This window comes from Girardinichthys multiradiatus, chromosome 9, assembly GCF_021462225.1.
Source record: "Girardinichthys multiradiatus isolate DD_20200921_A chromosome 9, DD_fGirMul_XY1, whole genome shotgun sequence".
NCBI classification, from domain to species: Eukaryota; Metazoa; Chordata; class Actinopteri; order Cyprinodontiformes; family Goodeidae; genus Girardinichthys; species Girardinichthys multiradiatus.
In genome coordinates, this window is record NC_061802.1 from 5,217,093 (window position 1) to 5,242,557 (window position 25,465).

Below are 25,465 nucleotides of genomic sequence, written 5' to 3' on the forward strand. Positions count from 1 at the left end.
AACAAAAACAGATCAAGAAAGCTGTTGCGAAGTTTAGATGGAAGGACAGAAGTACAAACTCACCTGCTCACTTTTCTCCAGAGCCAGCGTCTTCCGGATGTAAGCGATGTCGTCAAACGACTGCAGCTCAGGCATGCCGGAGCCAAGCATCATGGAGAAAAGGTTGATGAAGAGGTTGGCGTGTTGTCGGATGGCGAGATACGCTTTGTAGCACATTTCCTGGAACCTGGAGAAAATGAAAAGTGTTTCGTGCATTTGTATTCAATTCACTTTCCTCTGAACCCCCTGAATGAAATCCAGCACAACCATTTACCTCGATAGTCACCTAATTAGTAAACAGTCTATCTTTGTGTAATTTAATCTCTGTATAAATACACTTTCTGTGAAGGCTACATAGATTTGTAAGAGAACATATGTGAACAAACATTATCGTGAAGACCAAGGAAGCCAGCCCACAGGTCAGGGAGAGAGATGTGGAGGTTTAAAGCAGCTTTAGGTTAAAAAACAACATCTCAGGCTTTAAAAAAATCTCTGTTCTGTTCAACTAATCATCCATAAAATGGAAATAATACTGCAGATTTACAGAGACAACAATTCATCTGAAAGCATTAATCTGAGAAGCAGCCAGGAAGTCCACAACTCTAAAGATACATAAATCACTTATGCACTGCCTTTACTTGTTTCTCATTGCAGGGTGGGGCTGGTGCATATCTCCAGTGGCCACTGGTCCATTACAGTCGATGACAGGGAAACACAGAGACATGCACAGGATAAACCACCATGCAGACACACACTCAAACCTAGGGGCAATTTACAGAAGTCTATCAACCTAACGTTCATGTTTGAGACTGTGGGTAGAAGCAGGAGTACCAGGAGAAAACACGCATGCACAGCGAGAACATGAAACTCCTCGCAGAAAGACCCTAGATTGGGAATCAAGGACAGTCTTGCTGCCAACCAATACACCGTCGAGCCATCCAAACATACAACCAGAGCATATTCCTATCCAAGAATGGCCCAGTTCTGAACTAAATCCAGTTCAGTCTGTGGCAATATTTAAAGAAATGCAATTTACAGCCAATCTGCAATATGTCTGACTGATCTGGAGGTATTTTGCAAATAAAGGCTAAACATTTCCATCTCTAGACGTGAAAAGCTGGTAGAGACATTCCCCCCAAAGGACTTGATTGAAGGGGCAGAATATTAGACATTGCCACACTTTAGGGTTTTTTTGGAAAACATGTTGTCCAAAGACATGCCTGTTAGGTTAATTGGTCACTCTAAATTGACTTTAGGTGTATGAATGAATGTGGTTGTTTGTGTGTTGCCCTGCGATGAACTGGCGACCTGTCCAGGGTGTACCCCGCCTCTCGCCCATAGACTGCTGGAAATAGGCACCAGCTTCCCCGTGACCTACTATGGAATAAGTGGTAGAAAATGACTGACTGACTGATGTTGAAAACCATAGATTATTTTCCTTCCCCTTCACAAATACCTGCTTGCTTCTATTTATTAATAACATAAACACCCCATTAAAATACACTTTTTGCTTTGTTTGAAACGTTTTAGGAGGTATGGATACTTTGAGGCACTACAACCATTACGTTTTTCCAATTGTCCATCTTTAAGATCCGAATATCCAAAAATACAGGATGAAAAAAACATGATCTGAACTGTGCAGCACCTCTCAAACTCTTTGGTCTTTGTGCACTCCTGGGATCCCTTACTGATGACGATGAGGAAGTCTTGTGTCAGTACGAATGGGACTCGCTCTCTCTTGTAGCCAAATTTCTTCTTCTTGTGATCCAAGAAGTGGCCAAAATCTATATGAAATAACTGAAGGAAAGCAAAGCAGAGCAAAGGATGTCAAGCTCACCTACTAACATTTTACTGAAAGCCTAAACTATACATCCCACATTCAGAGAAAAACACTCTGCAGGGACCAGTCCATCACCACCAGCATCCATTTTACAAGAATGAGCAAAAGGTCCTTTTGCTTTTAGGCAGGAAGTGTTTCAAAAGTTCACTTTTCTAACATCAGTATTCAATCTAAAATTGTGTTTGCACATCAGAATTACCTGTCCATCATCTTTGACCATGATGTTGCTGTTGTGCCTGTCTCCTATCCCCAGAATAAATGTAGCTACACAGTAGCCAGCACATGACCTTGTAAACAGATCCACAGCCATGTCATACCTGCACAATGCAAGAAAAAAAAATCAAATGGCCATCAGAAGAGATACTACTAATCCTGGATTGCTAAAGCATATAAAAGCAAAGAGGAATGTTAGAAATAAATCTAAGCAAAACAAAAACAAAAGAGTCAGTCACTCATGGATTCCCACTAAATTTCTGAGGCAGCTGATTATTTCTTCTTTACCAGCGAAGAACTCACGTCTCTCCTTTGTTCTTGTCCTTCAGCCACTGATGCAGCGTGTTGGAGTTGAACTGCAAGGCTCCCTTCAATCCTCCTTTACACTGAATCTGCATGATGGTGTGGGAGTTTCGGACCACCTCTATTAGGCCCACACAGTCTCCCAATGACAGACATCCATAGGGCAACATCCTGAAGAAACACATAAAGCAAACCAGATGAGACCAAAGCACTAAAACAGGAGCTACAGACAAATCATAAGGGATTATTGTACCGTAGGTCCAGTCCCTGATTCTGCCAGATGTTCTCCATGATTTTAATTATCTGCAACGTCAGCATATCCTGCCGCAAATCTACAACACACACACACAGAATAATAGATAATTACAACCAAGATAAAGCCAAAAAGCAACAAAGCAGATTTATATCATTTTGTCATTATAAAATAGCTCTAAATGAGCTGCTTTACTTTACAGGACAAATGATTCCAGTGTAAATGGAGCTGGGTCGCTACACTTTGTTTCTACGAAATCTCAAGCTCTGTGTTGTCTGCAAAATCTTGACTTCCATAGGACTACTTCATGCATTTACAGTCTTACTATTAGGGGTCCTTTATAAATACAAATTCCAGACTCTTCTGGAGTTGAACTTCCAAATTTTGGGAAATGTTTGTCCTGTTTTCAACAGTTACTGAGTTTTCTGATGTTGGTTGAGCTTCATGATCATTATGCACCAAACACCACATGAAAACCCAGACCTGTCTTTTAAAATATGGTGTGTGCTTTTATACCCAGACTAACCACTGACTGGCAGGTGCCATCACGGTGACTGTGTCCATTATAATACGACATCAGTCAATAGTGTTTCACAAACTTATTTTTAAAAAGTTATATTTTTCTTCTGTAGAAATAAGCAATGGACTAAATAATAATGCTTTAATCCATACGTATTGTGATATAAAACAAAACAAAAAATTCGCTTCCATAGTTCTACATTGCATAGGAACTCTGAATCACACATTTCCCAACAGTTGCATCTGTTCGGGTTAACAATACTTGGATTAGGTCATCAGAATTTGGGTTCACGTCAGTTTGATACTTAGTGACGTTTAGGGTAGTATGCATTTTAGGCCGTTGGCGTGGACTTGGTGTAGGTTTCTGAAAGAGGCTAAAGATGTTTGAGTGTATGACTGTGTCGGTTTGTTACCATCTCCGTTTTTGAAGATGATCTCATTATTCTGAAACAGTAACTCGGACATGATGTCCAGATTCTCCCAGTTGAGCCACAGTGGTCTCTTTGCTGATGACATGATCCTGCACTCCTCTAACCTGAGGAATAAAAATATTTGCAGATATTAAGCGAGTGTCACAGTTCTTTTCTCTTGGTTTCCCCTCATCAACTTTTCTCTCATTTTTAGAAAACTAAGAGACCCTGCATAACGGCTCATTATGTTCCATGTTTCAAACCTCAGATTTCCCAGCTGATGTGCAGGATTGAGAGGAGAGGTGAAGTTCTGCAGAGCATCCATGTAGTCGGGTCTCTTCATCTGGTCTACAAGAAACTTCATCTGGACCTTCACAAAACACATAACAAAAATTAACCATTAGATCTGTCAGTATCTACATATCTCTTCTATTAAAAAAAAATCATACTTCTCCAGACTGAAGTTTTCAAGGTTCTCGGTATTTCTAGCCTACATTTACAGAATAAATTGTTCAAAATGAATTTATGGTAGTTTTTTTTCATGGTGTTCAGGCTTAAATATGGAATCACAAAATAAAAGACTGTAAAGATGAACCTTTACTTATAAAACCTGCTACTGATCAAGATGCCTTCATAAATTACAGACGTATATCTCATCTTCCTTTTGTAAAATTCTTATAAACAGCTTGAATGGCATTAAACTGGCCTGTAGTTTTATTATAAAGAACCTTTGTGTTATTTTTGACCAGAATGTCATTTCAATCCAACATTTAAATGGGTTTAAAGGATTTCCATTATTATAGAATGGGAGGCAGATCCTTTAGTTATCAGGCTCCTCTCCTGTGGAACCAGCTCCCAGTTTTAGTCCGTGAGGCAGAAACCCTGTCTACTTTTAAGGCTACGCTTAAAACTTTCCTTTTTGATTAAGTTTAGAGCTAGATTGGTTATTAGGTTATCCAGAACTATCTCTGTAGTTATGCTGCTATAGGTTCAGGCTGCTAGAGAACATAATGACAACTTTCTCTTACGCTGCTACATTCTCCTACTACTCCCTAATTATGCATTACTGGAAATATAAATATTTCCCACCACCAAATCAATGCATTCCAGTGTTCCAATCACTTCCATGGCTGCAGGTGTATAAAGTCTGGTGTGGAGAAATGTGACTGGCCTGCACAGAGTCCTAACCTCAACCTTCTTCAACACCTTTGGGATGAATTAGGGCAGAGGCTCCAGTTCTGGTTTTCTAACTATGAGTACACCCCTAAACCTTGTGGGAGATTCCCATGTGTTTCTGTTCTCTTACCTTTTGCGTCTCATCTTTCTTTTCCTGTTTGAGGATGTCAGTGAGGTTGATAAGCTTCTCCATGGCTTCGACCTGCCTGCTCAGGTGTTTAAGGTACATGCCACAGGCCCTGCAATAAGCCTCCAGAAGGAGGCCGAACCTCTGACTTACCGTTTTATTGTGCATTTCTGACCTGAGATCACATATTAGAATAACACAAAGAATATAAGCGATGTCTTCTATTAATCAGCCTGTTAAAAATGGAGGAAATACAGTATCTCACAAAAGTGAGTACACCCCTCACGTTTTTGTAAATATTTTATTACATCATCTCATGGGACAACACTGAAGGTCGACACTTCGATATAATGTTAAGTAGTCAGAGTACAGCTTATATAACAGTGTGAATTTGAGGTCTCCTCTAAATAACAACACAGTCATTAATGTCTAAACCGCTGGCAATAAAAGTGTGTATACCCCTAAGTGAAAATGTCCATACTGTGGCCACAGTGTCAATATTTTGTGTGGTCATCATTATTTTCCAGCGCTGCCTTAACTCTCTTCGGCCTAGAGTTCACTAGAGCTTCACAGGTTGCGACTGAAATCCTCCTTCCCTCCTTCATGACGACATCATGGAGCTGGTGGATGTTAAGAGACTTTGAGATCCTCCACCTTCCATCTGACGATGCCCCACAGGTGCTCATTCAGGTTTCGGTCTACAGACATGCTTGGCCTGTCCAACACCTTGACCCTCAGTTTCTTTTACAAGGCAGCGGTCTTCTTCGAGGTGTGTTTGGGGGCGTCTTGTTGGAATATTGCCCTGCGGCGCAGTTTTCAAAGGGAGGGTATCAGGCTCTGTTCAGTATGTCACCGTGCAGATGGCAGCACTCATGCAGTCCCAAACCATGACACTCCCACCACCATGCTTGACTGTAGGCAAGACACTTGTCTTTGTACTCCTCACCTGGTTGCCGCCACACATGCTTGGCACCATCTGAACCAAATAAGTGTATCTGGTCTCATCAGACCACAGGACATGGTTCCAGTAATCCCTGCCCTCTGCTTATCATTAGCGAACTGTTTGTGGGCTTTCTTGTGCATCATCTTTAGAAGAAGCTTCCTTCCGGGAGACAGCCATGTAGACCAATTTGATGAATAATGTGGCATATGGTCTGAGAACTGACAGGCTGACAACTTTACGCAGAGCAATTATTTTTTCCCAGATCCTCAAAGTTCTAAGCCATGAGGTGCCATGCTGAACTCCCAGTGACCAGTATGAGAGAGCAATAACACCAAAATGAACTTACCCGCTCCCCATTCACACCTAAAACCTCGTAACACTAAAAAGCTACGTGACAACGAGGAGGGAAAATGCCTAATTGGTAAATATTTGGACATTTTCACTTAGGTGTGTACTAACTTTTGTTGCCAGCAGTTTGGACATTAATGGCTGTGTCGAGTTATTTTCAGGGAATCGCAAATTTACACTGTTATACAAATTGTACACCAACTACTTTACAGTGTTATCCCATGAGAAGATATAATAAACTCTTTATTAAAAACCTGAGGGGGGTGTACTCACTTTTGCGAGATACCTTAAATAGATGACTCACTTGAGATGCCAGAAGAAGAAATGTCCTATCCTCTGATTGGTCAGAGCCTTTTTGAGGAGAAAGCGAGCCAGTGGACTGTCACGATACTGCTCATATTTTAATACCTAGAAGAAAGGTGTGGTTGTCATTAAGTCATTCTGCAATCTATCGTGTTGTTTCACTGTAGAGTTCCTAGAAGTTAAACCTTAATGCAGAAGTCCCTGTAGAGTGAATAAACATTCAGTGATTTTGTCACTGTAGAAGCGAAAAGCTCCTTTAAACTGAGGTCAGAGGTAGATCTCAGTACTCTGGTTCTATCTAGCAACTGCCTCAGGGTAAAAACACAAAAATACACCAATATCAACTGTGAATGAGGCTGGTTAAGAGTCCTTTTGTTTCCATTCTGGTTTAGTTGTTCATTGTTGCATTTTTTGCTATGATTTTCCAAAAGCACATTTAATTTGGAAACACATTGTAGTCTATGCAGACAGTCTGTGTTCACAACCATTTAGACAATTACATAAAATGTTCAAACGACAAGTAAACCAGGACTATTAAATGGGTCAACAATAAACCCCAGGCTTTACTTCACCTATATGTGACTGAGACCAACCTGAACAAGCTGGATAAGGTACTGGGAGAGTTTATCATCGGTGAGGTATTTGTCAAGGCAGCAAACAGCAAAGTGCCTGACCATAGGGTCCGGATAGTTACAGTCCAACAACTCCATGGCCTGTTCTGGACGGATAGATGGCCATTCCTTCAACAGGCAATACATCTGGCAGGAATAAAACAAATAAAATGGCTTTATAAGCAAAAAAAAAAAAGAAATTACCCAAGTGTACTTATGTCAGATTTAATTAACCAATGAAAGGTGCAAAAATAGATTTATAAAATAAAATGTGCCAACGAATTCTTTCGTTTTTGTATGTGTAAACAAGGAAATTTTAAAGAGAAAAACATATGATCAAACACAGTAGTAAACATATCTCTCACACAGCTTCTGATTTAGGTGGGCTTTTGGAAGTAAAAATGATTTAGTCTCACACATAGAAGGGCTTTAAAACTTTTTTCGCATTTAAAAGAAATGAACATTTTCTGGAAATAAGGCAGCTGGCTTCAGTCTTCACTTTCCAAATCAAAATTTGTGGAATGGGCATTACAGACCTTTAGGTATTCATGAATGAATAAACTGTGCTTTACCTGTGCTACTTCATCTCTGGAGTTCCATTTGACAGCGAGGAGGATCTTGGGAAGGATCTCCGGGATGTTCATACAATAGTGCCTGGCAGAGATGGAAGAAGGGGATGTTGGGATGTTTTGATACACCATGTGGTTACTCTGTAAACTATTTGCTCACCTGTGTCTCCAGAGAAAGTCTTTCTCCTGCTCAGTGATTTCTGACAGAGGGTCCCTGTTACTCAGCTGTCTCATCTGTTCACTGTCGCTCTCTGTCAGGGCGTGATCTCTGGCCACACGATTGCTCTGGAACCAAACAGAAGCGACACACTGAAACACTTCATTATTACCTGCAGTGACCATCCACACTGGAGAAGTAATCGGAGATAAAACAGCTTTTAAAATTACAGAATAAACAAAAAAGAAGGAAAATGCCATTTAACATTACCTGCTATCATTTAAACAAGAAACATGTATCAATTAAAATTACATCAGTTTGGCTTTTATATAAAAAATGGCAGCCTCAACATAAAAAAAGGCTCCCAATAATTTTATTAAGCCAGATAACTCAAGTTTATTGGCAAAGTTCATACACAAGATAAAACATACAATTACAATGAAAATGTAGCTAAGACATGATACAAATGGACCAAAGAATTATAGTTCCCCTAATTTTATCTTGTACAGGAGGAACACTGAGGAACACTATGCTGGAAGTGTTTTTACTAGTGGTAGTAGTAGGCTGATTTAGTAATGAACCTGTGTGATCTGAGTCCACTGCCTGACGTCTGCCTTTTTAACATTAAGTTGGAGGAAATTCTGACCCATCTGCTCATTGGTATTATGGGCTTACTGACTCGGGACCACGGTGAGGTGGTCACACAGAAATATAAATTTGTGTGTCATTTGAATACATATGATAAAATATGTAATCATCCTGATTCTGAGCTAGAAAGGTATATAGATACAGAATAACTATGGCTCAAGAATGAAGGCACGGGGAAACCCACATTTGATTTTTGCTTACACAGACTTATAAATGCGAAATGACAAAGTAGTCCCAGTCCGCCATGTAAACATCTAAACAAACCCACAGTTCCGAGCTATTCCCTGCGCTTTCAGTTTATCAGTCAGTATGTGATAAGCTTTGTCCAGAGCAACACTAAAGTCCAGAAAGACCAAGACAGATGTTTTACATGCACTGCTGGTGAGACAAATGTTGTTTGAAATCATTACAAAAGATGCTTCGGTGTGTTTTTAAACCTGTCTGAGAAACGCTAAAGAGATTGGGTGTTTTTTCTACAAAAAAAGGTTGAAAATCTGTTGATAAACTGCCTTTTCAGGCATAAAATCCACAAATATCTGCATCATCTATTATCCTTATTCCAACCAAAAACAAAACCAGTTTCTACAAAGACATGACGTTAATCAATTGTTTAATTAAGGCAAGTGTAAATCCTGTTCCGCCGTATTTAAAACCACATTAAATGATCCTGCAACCAATTCCAAGACAGACTCTCCTCACGTTTGCCAAACAAAAAAAAACCAAACAAAATGATCTGTACGTCATCAAACATCATTCATGTCCTCTCCATTGGCAAAGCATCTTCAATGTGTCGCATTAACACGGCAGAAGTCATGGCTCTCATGCTTCACATCATCTAGAAATCTGATAAGACAGATCATCATCTACACCATTGTGAATAACTGAAGAGAGTAACCTAAACTGGCACCTCCTAGCCATGATTCAAGTGTTGGAAGAAACAAGTTAACGAAAGGTTTTATTAGTTAACGAAAGGTTTTATTAGTTAACGAAAGGTTTTATTGTTAACCAACCGACCAACCAACCCTTTTAAGGAAAACATATTTTAAAAATATCTGACTGTGGTGTTATTTCCCATTACATTTCTGGTAACAGTTACCTGAATGTCTGCAGTTTGGAGTTTTTAAATTATAACAGAAAGTGTTTAATGACATAAATCGTTATAACGGATCACCCACAACGTGGGAAGTCCTCATCTGACATTAAACCAGTTAAACCTTCTGGTTTTACCAGTAACACTAAATGCAAGCATACGGTTCCTAAAAGTAAAACAACGAAGAGACATGACCCATTTTAAACACTAGTACAACCCGGCACAGATGGAGAAACACTTCATTCTAATTAAAAGAGGTGTGATACACAGAGGTTGTGAACAGTGAGGAGAGGTGTTATCTATAATGTGTGAGTCGAATATGAGGAGGGCCCTACTCACACTACAATCTGTGATAAAGTCTTCAGGGTTAAATCACATCTCATTCAGCAGATTTCTCCTTTACACATCATGCCTTAAACAGGAATACACCATGCAAAATATGTTCATTCACATACTCCCTATAGGGCTCTAATGGATGAGGAAATTCAAACACCTTCACTAGCGAGTCCTTCTTTAAGTAGTCCGTATAAAGTAAAACAAATTACCCTTGAATGCTTGTCTTTATTGGATGGGTTTAACAAAGTGTGTCTAGTGCAAGAGGGTCCTACAACAAAAGCATCTGAACCACAGGTTTAGTCTTTAAAGTTATGTTTATACTGTTGTTTACAAAAGAATGCAGGCTATGTAAATTATTACCCACTGACCCTTAGTCTCTCCTACTAATGTAGCTTTGCTGCTTTGGAAAAGTAGTAAAACTGACCGACATCTTGATCAGATCAAGATGATGTCATTGATGCTGAAAAAGGAAGCACATGCATCATTTCATTTATGTAATTAATATTATAAGACTGGTGTTAATAATGCCTTTGAATGTAAGCACTGTAAACACTGTGATAACCAACATAAGGGACTGGCTTTGAATGTTTCATTGTCAAATGATTAAAATCAAATCGCTTCTGCTGTTTAAGGTTAACAGAAAATATAAGCCTTGGTGCAGTTTAAAGTGGGAGTTTAAACTAGCTAAAAATGTTAGGAATGTTTAAACAGTAAGACCTCTTTAGCAGACTAAAGTTCTACCCCAGTAATTGGTTGGTTAGAAGAACAGACCCAGAAAAAAAACAGATCTGTGAAAAGGTTCTTGCACTGGAAACACCTTAAGATGGTACTGTAACTGGCAACTAGATGGTAACGTACATTTTAAACAAAGTAAATGCCTATTTTTAACTGGCATGCCTTGTTACCTGTCCTGAGAGGTTGTAGTTAAACCCCATTTCCCTGGAGATAATCCAGTTTGCATGATCTTCCACTGCATTCATATCTGGGTATTTGACAGGACAGCTGAAGTGGTCAAATTCCAGCTCCAGACAAGGTGTTTCCTAAACATGCATAAAACAAATACACTTCACATAACATATAGACTGTTGGATGCCACCTGAGGTTTATTATTTCTGATGAAAACATGTTAAATACCTTATTGGGATTAGATCCAGTGACTCCTATTGGGTTGAGGAGGTCTTCAAGGCCATGAGGGACTGGCCAGAGGTTCAGAGCAATCTTGTTGGCCACCAGAGTGTGAGTGTAGTCAAACAGGTTAATGTTGCCCCAAGCTAGCGGACAGTGTTCCTTGAAAACACAACATAGAAAAAGCACAAAGGGTGAATTTTTCCAAGATATTCAATTAAAAATATTAACTCAAGAGATTCATTCCTTCTCATAAACCCTGTAGATTCTCCAACTGTCCAGCATGTCTATAATTTGACTCCGGTTGTAATTCAGAAGGCTGGTTGCCAATGAATCTCTACATTGTTGAAATTCGAAGTCTAGCATACCTACTTTCATTTGGCTGTGAAACTGGACTCTAAAACGTTGAGTTTTGCAAGATACATTTTTAAGGTCCTGCAAGTTCATGACTCTCCTTAGTTTCATAGAAGATAATTAACTCTTTTAAAGTCACAATTTAAGCAGTTGTGAGTGCTTGGACATCATTATATAGTAAATTTTAACTAAAAGGCAGTGGCAGATGAAGGTAACAACAGAGGCAGAGGCACCTACATGCTGGAATGTCAAAATACACCTGCTTATAGTAAGTGCTGGAACAAACGGCTGCTGGAGAAAAGCGTTTATCTTTAATTTAGACTGGCCAAGAAAGGGCATCTGCCACCCTGACATCAACCTAGCACTGCGGGTCAGGAGATGGGACTCACCTTTGGTGTCTGTTACAATATATCCATGTCTGGCCTTCATTGATACACTCCATCCACACAAAGATACACAAACCCACAGAAACCTCATCCTAAGGTAGTGTCTACATTCATCTTTTAAGTTGAATTACACCAATGTGAGTTTAAGAAGGAATAAAAATCATTTTCCTTCGTTTTTCCACAAAACAAAACCCCACTGTGAATACAAGGCCAAGTCTCTCCAGCTGGTTCTGCTCCTGCTGACGTCTGCCACCATGGTACCATGACTGATTAGTAATTAAACACAACCAAAGATCATGAAACAGCTTCCATTCACCACAGACGCTCAGACTGACATGAGTAGAGACCTTCCAAACAGCACACACAGCAACAAATAAAACGCATATATATTTCCAGGTCTCTGTCATTCTAATTAGTTATCATATTTAGGTCAAACTACAACGTCCACCATCCTAAATATTATTTTAATCCTTTGAAAATATGCCCAGGGACTTCAGCCAATGGTCTTGCAGTCATAATTTAAATTGAAGCCCTAAAACAACATGTAAGCAAAGCATTTCTCTGTGTTCCCAAACCTATTTCTAGTAAACATAGTTAAACACAAGGGTGTACATTATTTCACTGTGATCTGACTTACTTCCTTGGCTCCCTTCCTGCCTTTGACAGAGCAGATGGAGAGGCAGAGTCTGGCAGCTCGGGGGATATCTGGGATGTACATGTCATAGGTGAGCCACTCATTCCACCTGCACAAAGATAACGAATTATACTAGAAGGAAAATCATCTGATTTGCTTTAAAACAACAACATACATTTTAAAAACGAAAAAAAAACAAAAAACTATTCAATGAGTAATAAACTCTTAATCTATGACTACAAAATGTGTGACTGTACTTCTGTTTAGGCATCTTCAGCAATAAACAGTTGTGTACAAAATATTAGTAGGCTCAAAATAATTAATTTCGAAAATGCACATACATGCAAATGAATTGGAAACAGCGCACATTCTTATCAAAGACGTAGGAAAAAAAAAAAAAATCAGGAAAAAGGAAGAGACTAGAAATCAGAGTAAAAATGGGTCATTTTTATTTTTTATACAGGAATGCACAATGACCAGCATGATCGAACTTTTCTGGCTCCATCTTTAGGGCACCGTGTTTACAGCCTGTTTTGTCACAGAATGAATAAACTCACTTATTAAACTCCACACCGCTGTTATTTTTAACAGTCCTCTTTCATGTAATGATTCAGTCACACAATCATCCCCAGGCATGTCAAGACTTTAGGGTCTACCATACCATACCAACTTTATTTATAAAGCACTTTATACACCGACAGGGCCAAAGAGCTGTACACAATCATAAAAACAATGCAAAATGGAAAGAGATTGAATATAAAACACACATTAATGTACAGACACAATAAATCACGTAAAAACGTCTCAGATTTTGCCAAACGCCAAAGAAAAGTGATGGGTCTTAAGGAGTGACTTAAAAACAGTGAGTGAAGAGGCCTGTCTTATGACCAAAGGAAGATCATTCCAAAGCTTGGGAGCTGCCACAGAAAAAGCACGGTCCCCTCTGAGCTTGCATTTTATTTTTGGCACCTTCAGGAACAACGGATCAGCTGACCTGAGGGAACGTGACGGTGTATAAGAATGTAACAGCTCAGACAGATAGGGTTTTTGGTACTGGTTTTGTATTACTCTACTACTACTACACTTTCTAATTTATTATTTACAAAGTAGAAATATAATTTCTACCAAAACAACCATATTTTAACATCTGGCAGAAAATTTTTTAAATTCATTATTTTCATAATTAGCTTTTCTGACAAGCAGCGATTTAGACATATCCGGTTTTCCCTTAAAAATAAGAGAAAGTCATGACTAACCAGACCTCTGCTTTCTACAGCCTGCGAGTCAAACCGCCACCTTTAGATATCCCTGCATGTAAATTGAAAATAAAACAAAGTGTTCATTCTGTGCATGAATCCAAATAGGCTGCTTTTAATTTGAAAAACCACACTAAACCAAACTTTAAAAGGCCAGATTTTCATGTCCTACTTAAGCACCATCATAAAGTCCTGCAGTGCTCCATTAGCTGCTGCTAAACACAAACAAAAAAATGACTGATGAAGAATATAGTTGTTTATAAGACACGGAGGTAAAAATTTATTTAGGAAAGTTAAAATAGTTTGCTCAGTTTGTACTCCAGGATTACAGCATAAATTTAAATTATGAAAGCAATCATACAGTCAATGTGTCCATTTTTCACAACTAGTTTTTAGAAAAGATACATGGGGTTTGTAGACAATTTTGTGTTTTGAAGTTTATTTTTGTATACCCTTAGCCATGTTGAAGCACATGGCATAAATTAAGTCAAATTGAATACTTTAGTGGTAAATCGTAATTTTTCATGATTTTGTTTCTTGTTTCATGTGTCTTTTAAACTAAATAGAGCAATGTGTGTTCCTCCCATTCAAAATGCACTTTTTATAAAAACACTTCCATTACAATTTGACTTTCATTCCCTTGGGTTGAAATATCTTCAAAATATCAAGTAATGTTGTCCACTATGTAAAGATAATCTCTCCATGGGATTTAATCTGCCAACTGACATATATAGGATGAAGAAAATAAATAAATACAATAAAATATTCAGCACAAAAAATAAAGCTTGAAAACGGGGACCTAAATTTGCATATATAGGAAGGGCAAAAAGTAAAAATGAAAAGAATTTAATCATTAAAACTGACATTTAAGAAGTGAGGAATTAGAAAATACATGAATATTTGCTTTATTTTTTTAAAAAAGGGAAAAAATGTTGATGTAAAATATTTCTATGGAAATCTATAGTTTCAGTCAGTCAGTTGCTTGTTCAGCTGCAATGTCTACGGATGCTACAGTCTATCATCAAAAATATACTTGGAAAAAGAGTGGTAAAGCCCTAAATAACAGCCAAAGCTGCTTTTCTGGCCCTTCGGGGGGCCCATCCCTTGGTCAATCAATAATATAATACAGCTATTTAGTGTTACCATCCTGCTCTAAGCTTTTAAGCTACCCTCCATCCTCTCACTGCTGACTGTAATATAGTGTAGGTTGAGACTGGACATTTTATCTATATGACCAAGTCTTATTTAAAAACAAAATAGTGATCACTTACCTGGGATTAGAGCAGGGTACTCTCTGCGTGTTGACGTTGTCACACATTTGCTCACCTCCATGGTAAATTCCAGTCCTCACATAGATCTACAAGTAGGAAGGGGAAAATCAAAATAGACAAAAAATAACTTTTTTATGCCTATGAAGTATTGATCTTTTCTTAAACTGGCCAGAGGTTGTAGTACAAGTTTATTACTACTTCAATTATAGGCAGTCTTTTTTCACATTTCAAAATCATTCCAGAGAGCACACCAGCATAAAGCAACAGATTTGCTTCCCATTAGTCAAACTCACTTAAGAGCTCCACAATGCCCATTTGATTCAACAACAAGCAGGCAAGTAGGAAGGTAGGATGCTGTGCAAAACTGAAAAATCAGTCAATTGATTCTGCTCTAAAGCAAAGCTTGGATCCTGCCAAAATGAACGTCGTACCTAACCCAGTTTTTATCTTTAAAAGAAAACAAAAGTCCATAATACCCAAATAAAACCTTTCGCTCAATTATATAGTTAGAGTCAAAGCACTGATATGGCATCATAAGAGCTGGATATCCCCACCTTGTCTATGTCCCGTATATTCACGTTGACATAGGTGGCACAAAGGATCCGTATTCGCAGAGTCCCATTGATAGTCCACAGCGACTTGGAGGATGCCTCTCCATTCATATAGGATGTTGCCGTGGAGATGCGTCGAGAGTAGGATGGCATGACAAAGTTATCAGTAGGTAGCTGGGTGTACAAGCTGTCTTTAGCCATCAGCATCAGGTTAGGCATCCTGCTCAGCATGATGCAACTACGGATGTACTGGAAGAAAGGGGAGAAAAACAGTTGGTAAGATACCCACCAGATCTACTGGAGTTCAACAGTGCAGCTGGATCTTACCTTGTACTGGCTTATAGGGTACTTTTCCAATAAGTATTCATCACAGCCACAAACTTTGAGGATGTATTTCCCCTGATACTCTTGAACACACATCTTTAGCTGTTCTGGGGACAACAGCATGCTGCGCGTCTTCTTGCGGATGGCCTCTGCAATCACCTTTAGGCCATGATGCATTCAGACAGATAACGTTGGAGGTTGTTATGGAAGCATCAATAAGCGAACTAGTGTCCTGAACCATAGCATCACTAAAAAGTTACATTTGAGAAGTTCAATTCAAACATTTTAACTCAATTTCTACAGATTTTCTACCCTGGAACTAGGGCTGCAACTATCAATTATTTTGCTAATCGTTTAATCTGTCGACAGTTTTTTCGATTAATAATCTGATACCAAAGGGTGCTTAATAGGATATTTTTTACAGAATTTGAACAAAGGTGAAGCTACAACTATGCCACTTAAGGTGTTACGGATAGTGCACATTTACAGACGAGAAATTTTCATTAATAAAGAAATCTCAGCCTACGAATCATAAGTCCATGCGCTGTCAAGTCTACAGCGGAAAGAACAAGTATTTGATACACTGCCTATTTTGCAGGTTTTCCCTCTAACAAAGCATGTAGAAGTCTTTAATTTTTATCATAAGTATACTTCAACTGTGAGTGATGGAATCTAAAACAAAAATCCAGAACATCACATTGTGTGATTTTTAAGTAATTAATTTGTATTTTATTGCATGAAATAAGTATTTGATAAATCAGAAAAACAAAACATAATATTTGGTACAGAAAACTTTGTTTGCAATTACAGATATCAGACGTTCCCTGTAGTTCTTGACAAGGTTTGCACACAGTGCAGCAGGGATTTAGGACCACTCCTCCATACAGATCTTCTCCAGATCCTTCAGGTTTCAGGGCTGTCGCTGGGCAATATGGACTTTCAGCTCCCTCCAAAGATTTTCGATTGGGTTCAGGTCTGGAGACTGACTAGGCCATTCCAAGACCTTGAGATGCTTCTTACAGAGCCACTCCTTAGTTGCCCTGGCTGTGTGCTTTCAGGTCATTGTCATGCTGGAAGACCCAGCCACGACCCATCTTCAGTGCCCTTTCTGAGGGAAGGAGGTTGTTGGCTAAGATCTCCTGATACATGGCCCCATTGATTCTCCCCTCAATACGGTGCAGTCATTCTGTCCCCTTTGCAGAAAAGCATCCCTAAAAAAATTATGTTTCCATCACCATGCTTCACGGTAGGGATGGTGTTCTTGGGGTTGGACTCATCCTTCTTCTTCCTCTAAACACTGCGAGTAGAGACCAAAAAGCTCTATTTTTTTCTCATTAGACCATGTGACCTTCTGGTCATTGGCAAACTTCAGACAGGCCTGGACATGCGCTGGCTTGAGCAGGGGACCTTGTGTGCGCTGCAGGATTGAAATCCATGGCGCCGTAGTGTGTTGCTATTGGTCCTCTTTGAGACTGTAGTCCCAGCTCTCTTCAGTTCATTCGCCAGGTTCTGGCGTGTAGTTCTGGGCTGTTCCCTCACCTTCCTCATGATCATTGATGCCCCACAAGGTGAAATCTTGCATGAAGCCCCACACTGAGGGAGATTGAGTGTTATCTTGAACTTCTTCTATTTTTCTTATAATTGAGCCAACAACAACCTGCTTGGCTATTTACCTGTAGCCCATCCCAGCCTTGTGCAGGTCTACTGTTTTATCCCTGATGTCCTTACACAGCTTTCTGGTCTTGGCCGTTGTGGAGAGGTCAGAGTTTGTTTGACTGAGTGTGTGGACAGGTGTCTTTTATACAGGTAACGAGTTCAATCAGGTGCAGTTAATACAGGTAATGAGTGGAGAACAGGAGGGCTTCTTAAAGAATAACTAACAGGCCTGCGAGAGTCCGATTTTTACTGGTTGGTAGGTGATCAAATGCTTATGTCATGCAATAACATGCAAATTAATTATTTAAAAATCACACAATGTGATTTAGTTTTTTTGTTGTAGATTCCATCACTCACAGTTGAAGAGTACCTATGATGAAAATTAAAGACTTCTACATACTTTGCATGTGGGAAAACCTGTAAAATCAGCAATGTATCAAATACTTGTTCTCTACACTGTATGCCCCTCAGTACTATGTCAGGGCTCCTTTTGCATACATCACAGCCCCATACCGCTTGAAGAACCATCTCCAGCTGCAGTCCACACCTAGCAATTCTCCCTCAAACTGTTCAACAGGCTTCTCTTTACATTCCTTTCAAGGCTGCAATTATCCGTGTTGCTTGTGTCCCTTTTTCTACTAGTTTTTCCTTCCATTCAACTTTCCATGGACAACTGTCAAGTCTGCAGTCGTCTCCATGATTGTGTAGGCCATAACATAACATTTCTGTATTTAAAATGCAACTTTTTTAAATTAGTCTTAAGTAATAATATACTTTCTGAGAAACAGAATTTGGGGTTTTCAGTAGCTATTAACCATAATCATCAAAATGATCAGAAATAAATGTTTGAAATATATATTTGAATTTAATGAGATGCACCTTCACTCATAGTGATGCTTCTGTCAGCTTAAAAAAACAAAAAGAACACGGTTTACAGTGATTGATTATTGATACCCACCTGTTCAGGCACACAGTCATGGTTGATCTTCAGTGTATACTTTTGTTTGTCATTGTTTGGGGAAACGATCACCCAGATTACAACAATAATCTGGCCTAAAACAGAGAGAGAAATGTACATCAATTCTTTAAAACAGTCAAAGAGACAAAACTTCCAAAAGCAAACGTATGTAAAATGTAACATTTATTGATTTTATACTATAGATGCACCAATCCCATTCCAGTTGTTCTATCACTCATCAGGTTGTCTTCATTGATTACAAATATAACAAATATAGACGATTGTTGTTGTATACCTTTGTCAAGTTTGTTATTGATGTGTTTGGGAAGTTCCTGCGTTGATTCGACGTTGGGTGGGTAAACATACAGTGCTCTGCTGTGAGGACCACTGGCATTTCTCAGCTCCACAGAATCTTTACAAACATTAAGGATGTTTCTCCTGAAGTCCTGAACCTCAGGGTCCTTCACAAGGTCAAACTCACACACAGGCATACCGATGGCAAAACCTTACAAAACACAACAAAAAGTTTACAATGGGCCCATTGTAGCAGCCTAGCAATGTTAAGCAATAACTAAAAAACAATCATGCTGCCTTAACCTGCAGAAAAATCCACTATCAATTCTATTTACTTTACATTTTATTCTATATATGTATAGATTTTAGCATATTTTTGGTTAAAAACAAATACTTTAATAATGAAAATAAATAAATAAAGGGTTTTTAAAACCATTAATCTCACCAATCTCTCTGTTTAGGATCTTTTCTTCTCTGTTACCGACTGGCTCGATGACTTTGAGAAAAGGCTGGAAGAGTCGAAGGTCACACAGCCTTCGGGTCTCGTCATAGAACTCCTCCCGCTCTGCTTCCTATCATTTGTAGGGAGATAAATCAGAGAATTTGGTCAATAATAATACAGAAAGATGTATTTAAAACTAATTTTAATTTTAAAGCGGAAATGTGTCCCAAATGTCCCGTTCTGTCTTGCTGAACAACTCGGACTAGAAGATAGTGTTTGCTTGGACAGGCTCAACAAGTCTTCATCACTGCCAAATGCAGTTGGTTCCACTAGGTTAACCCTGTAATCACTGCGAATTGTGACCTCTCTAAGCAATGTGCTGATCTACTCATGCTTTTTGAGATAAATCCCCACTGCATGGGTCGTGCTATTAAAAATTACGTTATTCTTATCATGACACATCTCGGCTCTCTTATAAAAACATCCATCGGATTCTCACCTGTGTAACACTGACAAAAATGTAGGATGTCTCCTCTTGTAGGAGGTGATGGAGAGGGTATTTTCTGGCCTCCTTGAACAGCTCATGCTTGATGGTAATTAGTGTGGCCTCTCGGAGACACTCCAAGTTCAGAATCATCCCGTTGGGTAGCAGGCAGTCCACTAGGATCCTGCAGACACACCAAGCAACATTATTAGGGCTTTGCTAAGAAAACATTAGAAAATCTTAGGGATATTTTTATTTGGAAAAATAAATTCATATGCTTGTGTACAAACAAAATTGGCTTTAAAACAGGAAGTCACACCTTGGAGGCATCAAGTGGATCCCCCATAGCTCTCCTGAGGATGGCCTTGGAGGCATCTTCTGCTGTCTCTCAGCTCTGTTGCACAGGTAAGCTGAAGAGCACAACCTGAGAAGTCACAACATTTGAGAGCTAGCTCTGATTTGTTTTAGCACAATCTATCCAACTTCAACATCAGTGGCAAAACGATTAAACCATGTAAGAGAAATTTAGTGCAGTTTACCTGATGGGAACTAGACATTTTTTGCTAAATCGCCTGAGAAGTTGAATCTGCCTCTTTGCCAATTACAAAAAAGAAACTTAAACACATTGTGCAAAATAACTCAAGCCACAAAAGTAGGAAATGGTAAAATGAGCAGAAACAGAATGTAAAACATACCAGAGTTCACATTTGAACCGAAACTGTACTGATGCCCGGTACCTGGGAATCGGTATCGATACTCAACGGTATCAGTTTTCAGTACTTTGTGTGTGTTCATGTGGTATTAAAGGTTAATTCGTTTAATAATAAAATCTCAAAATGTTTCAATTTAACATAGTTATTTCTCAGTATATAAACTTTAATAAATATATCAAAATAACATTCAGCTGTTTGTATTGTAACATCTGAGTTGTTTCAAACATTTCTTCTCCCATGTTGCTGGCTGCAGACGACGAGTTGCCAACGGATGGAGGCGTGCTGACGCCACCGAATGCAGGAGTTGTAGCCGTAGATCTGAGGCTGTCAAAAATTGTCTCTCTTCAACCTTGAAAAAAATATTGTGCTTAACCAGGTGCTTCCTCAGATTAGAAGAATTCCTTCCACTGGTCTTGCATTTCACGTCACAAATATTGCAGCGGGCGTAATGTGCACCACATTCTGAAAAGCGGAGCCAAACTTTCAAGCTCTTTCTGTCAGCCATGCTTGCTTTGTTGACCGTACCACAGCTACTGACGTCATTACGTTCCTGTGCGTGCAATGCTGTGTTCATGTCCGGCATGGAAAATCACCCACTCTTCCACTCCCTCAGTGTCACAATGATGCGTTTAGGTACCGAAACATGGTACCGATTTTACGTGAATCGGTATTCGGTAGAACAGAAATCGGTCGGTATCTATAAAATTATCGAATTCGGTACCCATCCCTAACCAGCGTTACTTCAAGAAAACTCGAGGGTTTACACAGTTTGTGTGTTTATGACTTTAAGACTTTCATCAAGCAATAGAACACCTGGAAATTGAAATGATTTAACTCGGACTCTGCTCCTCTGACCTGTGGGGTCCCACAAGGGTCCATTCTGGGCCCATTATTATTTTTATTTTATATTCTTCCATTTGCTGGCATCATTTAGGCATTTTCTATAATTTGTTAACACATCTATGCAGATGACATCCAGCTATATGTTTCTTTTAAAACTTGGCAGCTGGATGGGCTGTACACCCTCATGCAATGCTCATCTCGGTTCAGTGACTGGCTCACTAACAATTAACTGGTCTTAACCACCGACAAGACACAAACCATGATAATTACTCCTAGCTACCTGCATGCTAATATGAACCATACAGTTGCTTCTTTTTGCCCATACAAGAAATATGACAATTCTTTAGACTTCGACACGCACATCCGTTCTATTTCTCATTCTTGTTTCATAGTTTTTTGAAAAAATACGTCTCTAAAACACATGCAAATGTCTCCCGAGCAGATATACAAAACATTATTAATGCATTTGTGTCATCCCATTTAGACTATTGCAATGCCCTGTTTATAGGTCTGGAAAGATCTGCAACTTATCACCGCCAAGCCATTTAGGACTCAGCAGCCAGGCTTCTTACGAAATTGAGTAAATTCTCTCATATGCAGTCTCCTACAGTGGCTCCCAGTTAAGTTTAAAAATTCTTGTCCTCGCCTGCAAGGCTCTAAATGGCCAGAATCCTGACTATTTGTGTCAGCTTTTAACTGAACACTGTGCTCCTCGTAGCCTTCAGTCACAAGCCCAAAATTATCCTGGGTGTCCTCGTAGAAGGCTGAAAACCAAGAGGGACAGGGCTACTCTGTGTACAAGTTTGTCACCAGAGCTGCGCTTTGCTGACTCTGTAATTGTCAGCTTAAGTCTGAGTCCACGGTTTTTTTTTTTTACATTTACCTGTTTTATTATTAGCCACTTTTCATTTTGGTTATTAGCCATGATTATTCTCCACTCTGTAGGAAAGGGAGGGGTGGTTTAGTGTCTGGATGTCTGCGGTGTTACTGTGTGAAGATGTGCAACAGCTCAAGGAGATAAAAAGGGCTCAGTTTGTAATGATTGACACAAATAAGTATTTTTAAAGAATTTCTTTTTTGTTATTTGGAAAACCTTACTTCGCACCTTTTAGAATTACAACTTGGGTGTAAATTTTAATAAAGTGAAGCTGTCCAACATTTTTTATTAATGCTTATTAATGTACAAATAAATCTTAGAACTGTCCTAAAAATGTAAAATCTGAGGCTAAAGGGCTCAAAGAAGCACCAAAAGACAAAAAAAATATATCTTATTTTTTAGGTTCCTAGCAAAAAAAAACACTAATGAATGAAAAACAAGACCATGACAGAAACTAAACATTTTTCATGTTTAAGAAACACCAAGCGTCAAATGGCAACGGTTTTTCTGTGACACTGTTGACAAATATTTTTAAGTAAATTTAGTCAGGTTAAAAGAGACTGCATTTTAGTTACCAGTCATGATTACCTCATTTAGCCTTGTGTCTTGCAGTGCTGGGAAATGACAACAACTTTAGACAGTCTGCTAAGGTCCAACACTCATAAAACACAACAACAACACAGTGAGTCAGCTGCAGCTGAGACATGGAGATGTGACAAATATCATTTTTCTTCCTTAATTTAACAAACTACATGGAGAGGCAGAAAAACCTTTACATTGTTAGAATTATGATTATTGATTAATTAATCTTTATCAATAATTATAATTAAAAATCATAATTTCACAAAATGTATTTCTTAACCAAAATCCTCATTTATGAATCGAGACCAGAGATGTCTTCTGGTGTTGTAATTGTGGCTCAACGCCTCTGATAATTACAACCCTTAAATACTTGGTAATAATTAATAACTATTACCAGAGATGTCACTGTTTAATCGACCGTTTCTACCGAAACGTGTGGAACTTTTAACCTTATCTTGACTGACGAATCACTCTTGCACAAAATAAACACAGAACGCCTACTGTTACCATCTATGTGAATATTTATTAAATCACAGCCTGATACAATCCATTCTTCCGATTTAATAATCTTCACCTACTCAAACATGCAAAGTTCTACACAAAAGGGGTAAAATATCTAACTAAACAAAATAAAGCAAAACCGCAGTGGGTGCATATGGGATCAAAGCAGCAGTTATGGCAAAAATGATAATATGAAAGGGATGTGGTGGTGAGCGGAGGTTGGGCGCAGCTCAAACTGTAACTCAGTTATACTCAGTCATAAAACCTCCCCCAACTCTTGAGCAGACAAAGGGTTATAAAACTTTTGGCGGCAAGCTAGTAAGCAGTAAGGTTGAAGACAAAGAAAATGGGGAATTTCACCATGAGGTTATTTTAACACACAAAGCTGGGTAGCACAGCGGCTTCCAGGCATCCAACACAGTACATCAAAGTTTCAATGAAAAGGTTACATGCTCATTTCATTCAGAACACATTAGATTAAATAGCGAATCTCATCGCACTAAAACCTCCTGTACCCTGCCCAGACTTTCTAAGAAAGAAACAAAAATAAAGGATGGTTTTACTTGTCGTTGTCTTCCTTCTGAGCGGGGTTGAGAGAGAGTGGGGTGGAAGTTGGAAGTTAATGTGCATCCACAGTTAACCTCAGGAAAAGTGGTCAATCTTCGTCCTCTGGCCTCCTTGGCGAAAGGGAAAATATGATCTGACCGTCACAGTCGACTAGGACAAAACACGGTGGCGATTCGTCTCCTTGAAGCTCGTGTTTGTTTTTAGTTACGTGTTAAACTCACGTCTTCGATCGGCAAAGTGAAATTTCTGGCCTTCTTATTCCAGAAACCTCAGTTATGAATTCTTCGTTGGCCATCGAGAGAGAATAAATGAAATCCACTCGGGACTCTTCTCCAGGTGATGCTTCAGATGTTGGTGACCGTGTCACAGTCTCCAGCTGAAGGCAAATGGTGGGTCGTCTCACCCTCTGTTATATAGTTGACGGTGGCCTCAGGGCTGCGACATTAAACATATTGTCGTTTCCCGTCAGGGAACTGGTAACAGATTCACGAGGACATCCGGGAACCATAAACGTGTTTGTATAATATTTAATCTGGTTTTTCCAAGATGGTCCAAGAAAAAACAGAAAGTAATGGTGGAAAAAAAAATACTTTTCACTTCATCCAGCAAAAGGATCAAATATCTAAATACATTCCTGAGTTTAATGATGATTCTGATTCCAGCTTGAGTCCATGTCCTCACATTTAAGACAAGCTTAAATCAACCACAAACTCTGCTGATATTGTTTTTTCTGCTGCATGACAAAAACCCCAACTGATGTCAAAGTCGCTTCCTTGTTTGTGTACATGAGGATTTACCGATATAATATTCATTTGAAAATAACCTGAGATCCACAACATGCTGGAAGACAGTGTTTTTAAAACATTTTATCCTCAACTATCTATAGCCACATGTCCATAATGTATAACATATTTATTTATATGCTTTACCAAGTCCTGGCTGCAGCATCCCAATCAACAACTTCCACATCCATGTCCCTTCGACTGAAAGGTCAGTTTAGCACTAAAGCACAGAAGGAGCCAAGCAAGACGCTTGCTAAGACAATGAGATTCAAAAGGACTGCATTCAGTGGAATTCAAACGTATAAATTATAATTTCAATGTCTCCAGAATTTGAGCTGCTTTGCATTATTCATGATGACACACCAGTGGATAAAATCAGCTTGAAACCAGTACTGATACAGAACTTTCACTAAAGAAAAGGAGCATTTCAAAGCTGGTGCCGTTTATACAATGATATGTATAACAAACTGACAAGTGAACAAACACTTCCGGCAGACCGTGCCGCAAAAAAAATGACGAAACCACTTGCAAAACAGACTATATGACGACAGCAGCATTTACTTTCCTAGTAGCAGCCATAACTCTCCTCCATATCCAACTATAGAAAATAGCATAGGTGCTTCAGGCCCCGCCCCTTACAAGCAGATAAAATCAACACGTCACCAGGTGAGGTTTTATTCCGGGTTGACAGTCAGTGGGGAAATACTCCCCTTGACTGTACAACGACCTTGGTAAGTAAGTATGTAAATACATATATAACAGAAAAAGACAGAGATGGAGAGAAACAGGGAAACACACAGCTGTGTGTGAAGCCCCTGGCTACAGTCTGCAGGGGTGAGGGTGTGCGTTGCATTCGATCCAAATCCAAATCTTTGCTTACATTTTATTTTGTGCAATGCAATAAATGCAAAATTTATTGCAAAAAATGAATGAAATTGTATTTTTAGGTAAATTGTTAATTCAGATTAAGTGATTATTAA

General features: G+C 39.0%; 1 protein-coding gene across 2 annotated transcripts in view; it reads right to left on the reverse strand.

The window, feature by feature from the left end:
- Window positions 1-25,465, reverse strand: part of LOC124873577 (phosphatidylinositol 4,5-bisphosphate 3-kinase catalytic subunit alpha isoform-like) — a 32,855-nt gene that overhangs the window by 5,067 nt on the left and 2,323 nt on the right. Inside the window, exons 3-25 of one of the 2 annotated variants that reach the window (XM_047374303.1) lie at window positions 19,940-20,044; window positions 19,636-19,804; window positions 19,140-19,266; window positions 18,696-18,905; window positions 18,401-18,495; window positions 15,790-15,945; window positions 15,466-15,711; window positions 14,912-14,997; window positions 12,388-12,493; window positions 11,020-11,172; window positions 10,791-10,925; window positions 7,815-7,939; window positions 7,658-7,739; window positions 7,068-7,232; window positions 6,476-6,579; window positions 4,884-5,055; window positions 3,841-3,947; window positions 3,581-3,702; window positions 2,649-2,727; window positions 2,396-2,566; window positions 2,079-2,196; window positions 1,685-1,836; window positions 72-226 (exon numbers count right to left, since the gene is read on the reverse strand). In XM_047374303.1, the coding sequence (XP_047230259.1) occupies window positions 72-226; window positions 1,685-1,836; window positions 2,079-2,196; window positions 2,396-2,566; window positions 2,649-2,727; window positions 3,581-3,702; window positions 3,841-3,947; window positions 4,884-5,055; window positions 6,476-6,579; window positions 7,068-7,232; window positions 7,658-7,739; window positions 7,815-7,939; window positions 10,791-10,925; window positions 11,020-11,172; window positions 12,388-12,493; window positions 14,912-14,997; window positions 15,466-15,711; window positions 15,790-15,945; window positions 18,401-18,495; window positions 18,696-18,905; window positions 19,140-19,266; window positions 19,636-19,804; window positions 19,940-19,995 (3,091 nt within the window). In that variant the 5' untranslated portion in view covers window positions 19,996-20,044. Of the gene's footprint in view, window positions 1-63; window positions 227-1,684; window positions 1,837-2,078; window positions 2,197-2,395; window positions 2,567-2,648; window positions 2,728-3,580; window positions 3,703-3,840; window positions 3,948-4,883; window positions 5,056-6,475; window positions 6,580-7,067; window positions 7,233-7,657; window positions 7,740-7,814; window positions 7,940-10,790; window positions 10,926-11,019; window positions 11,173-12,387; window positions 12,494-14,911; window positions 14,998-15,465; window positions 15,712-15,789; window positions 15,946-18,400; window positions 18,496-18,695; window positions 18,906-19,139; window positions 19,267-19,635; window positions 19,805-19,939; window positions 20,045-25,465 lie in introns of both variants that reach the window. The other variant, XM_047374304.1, reaches the window with a different exon arrangement.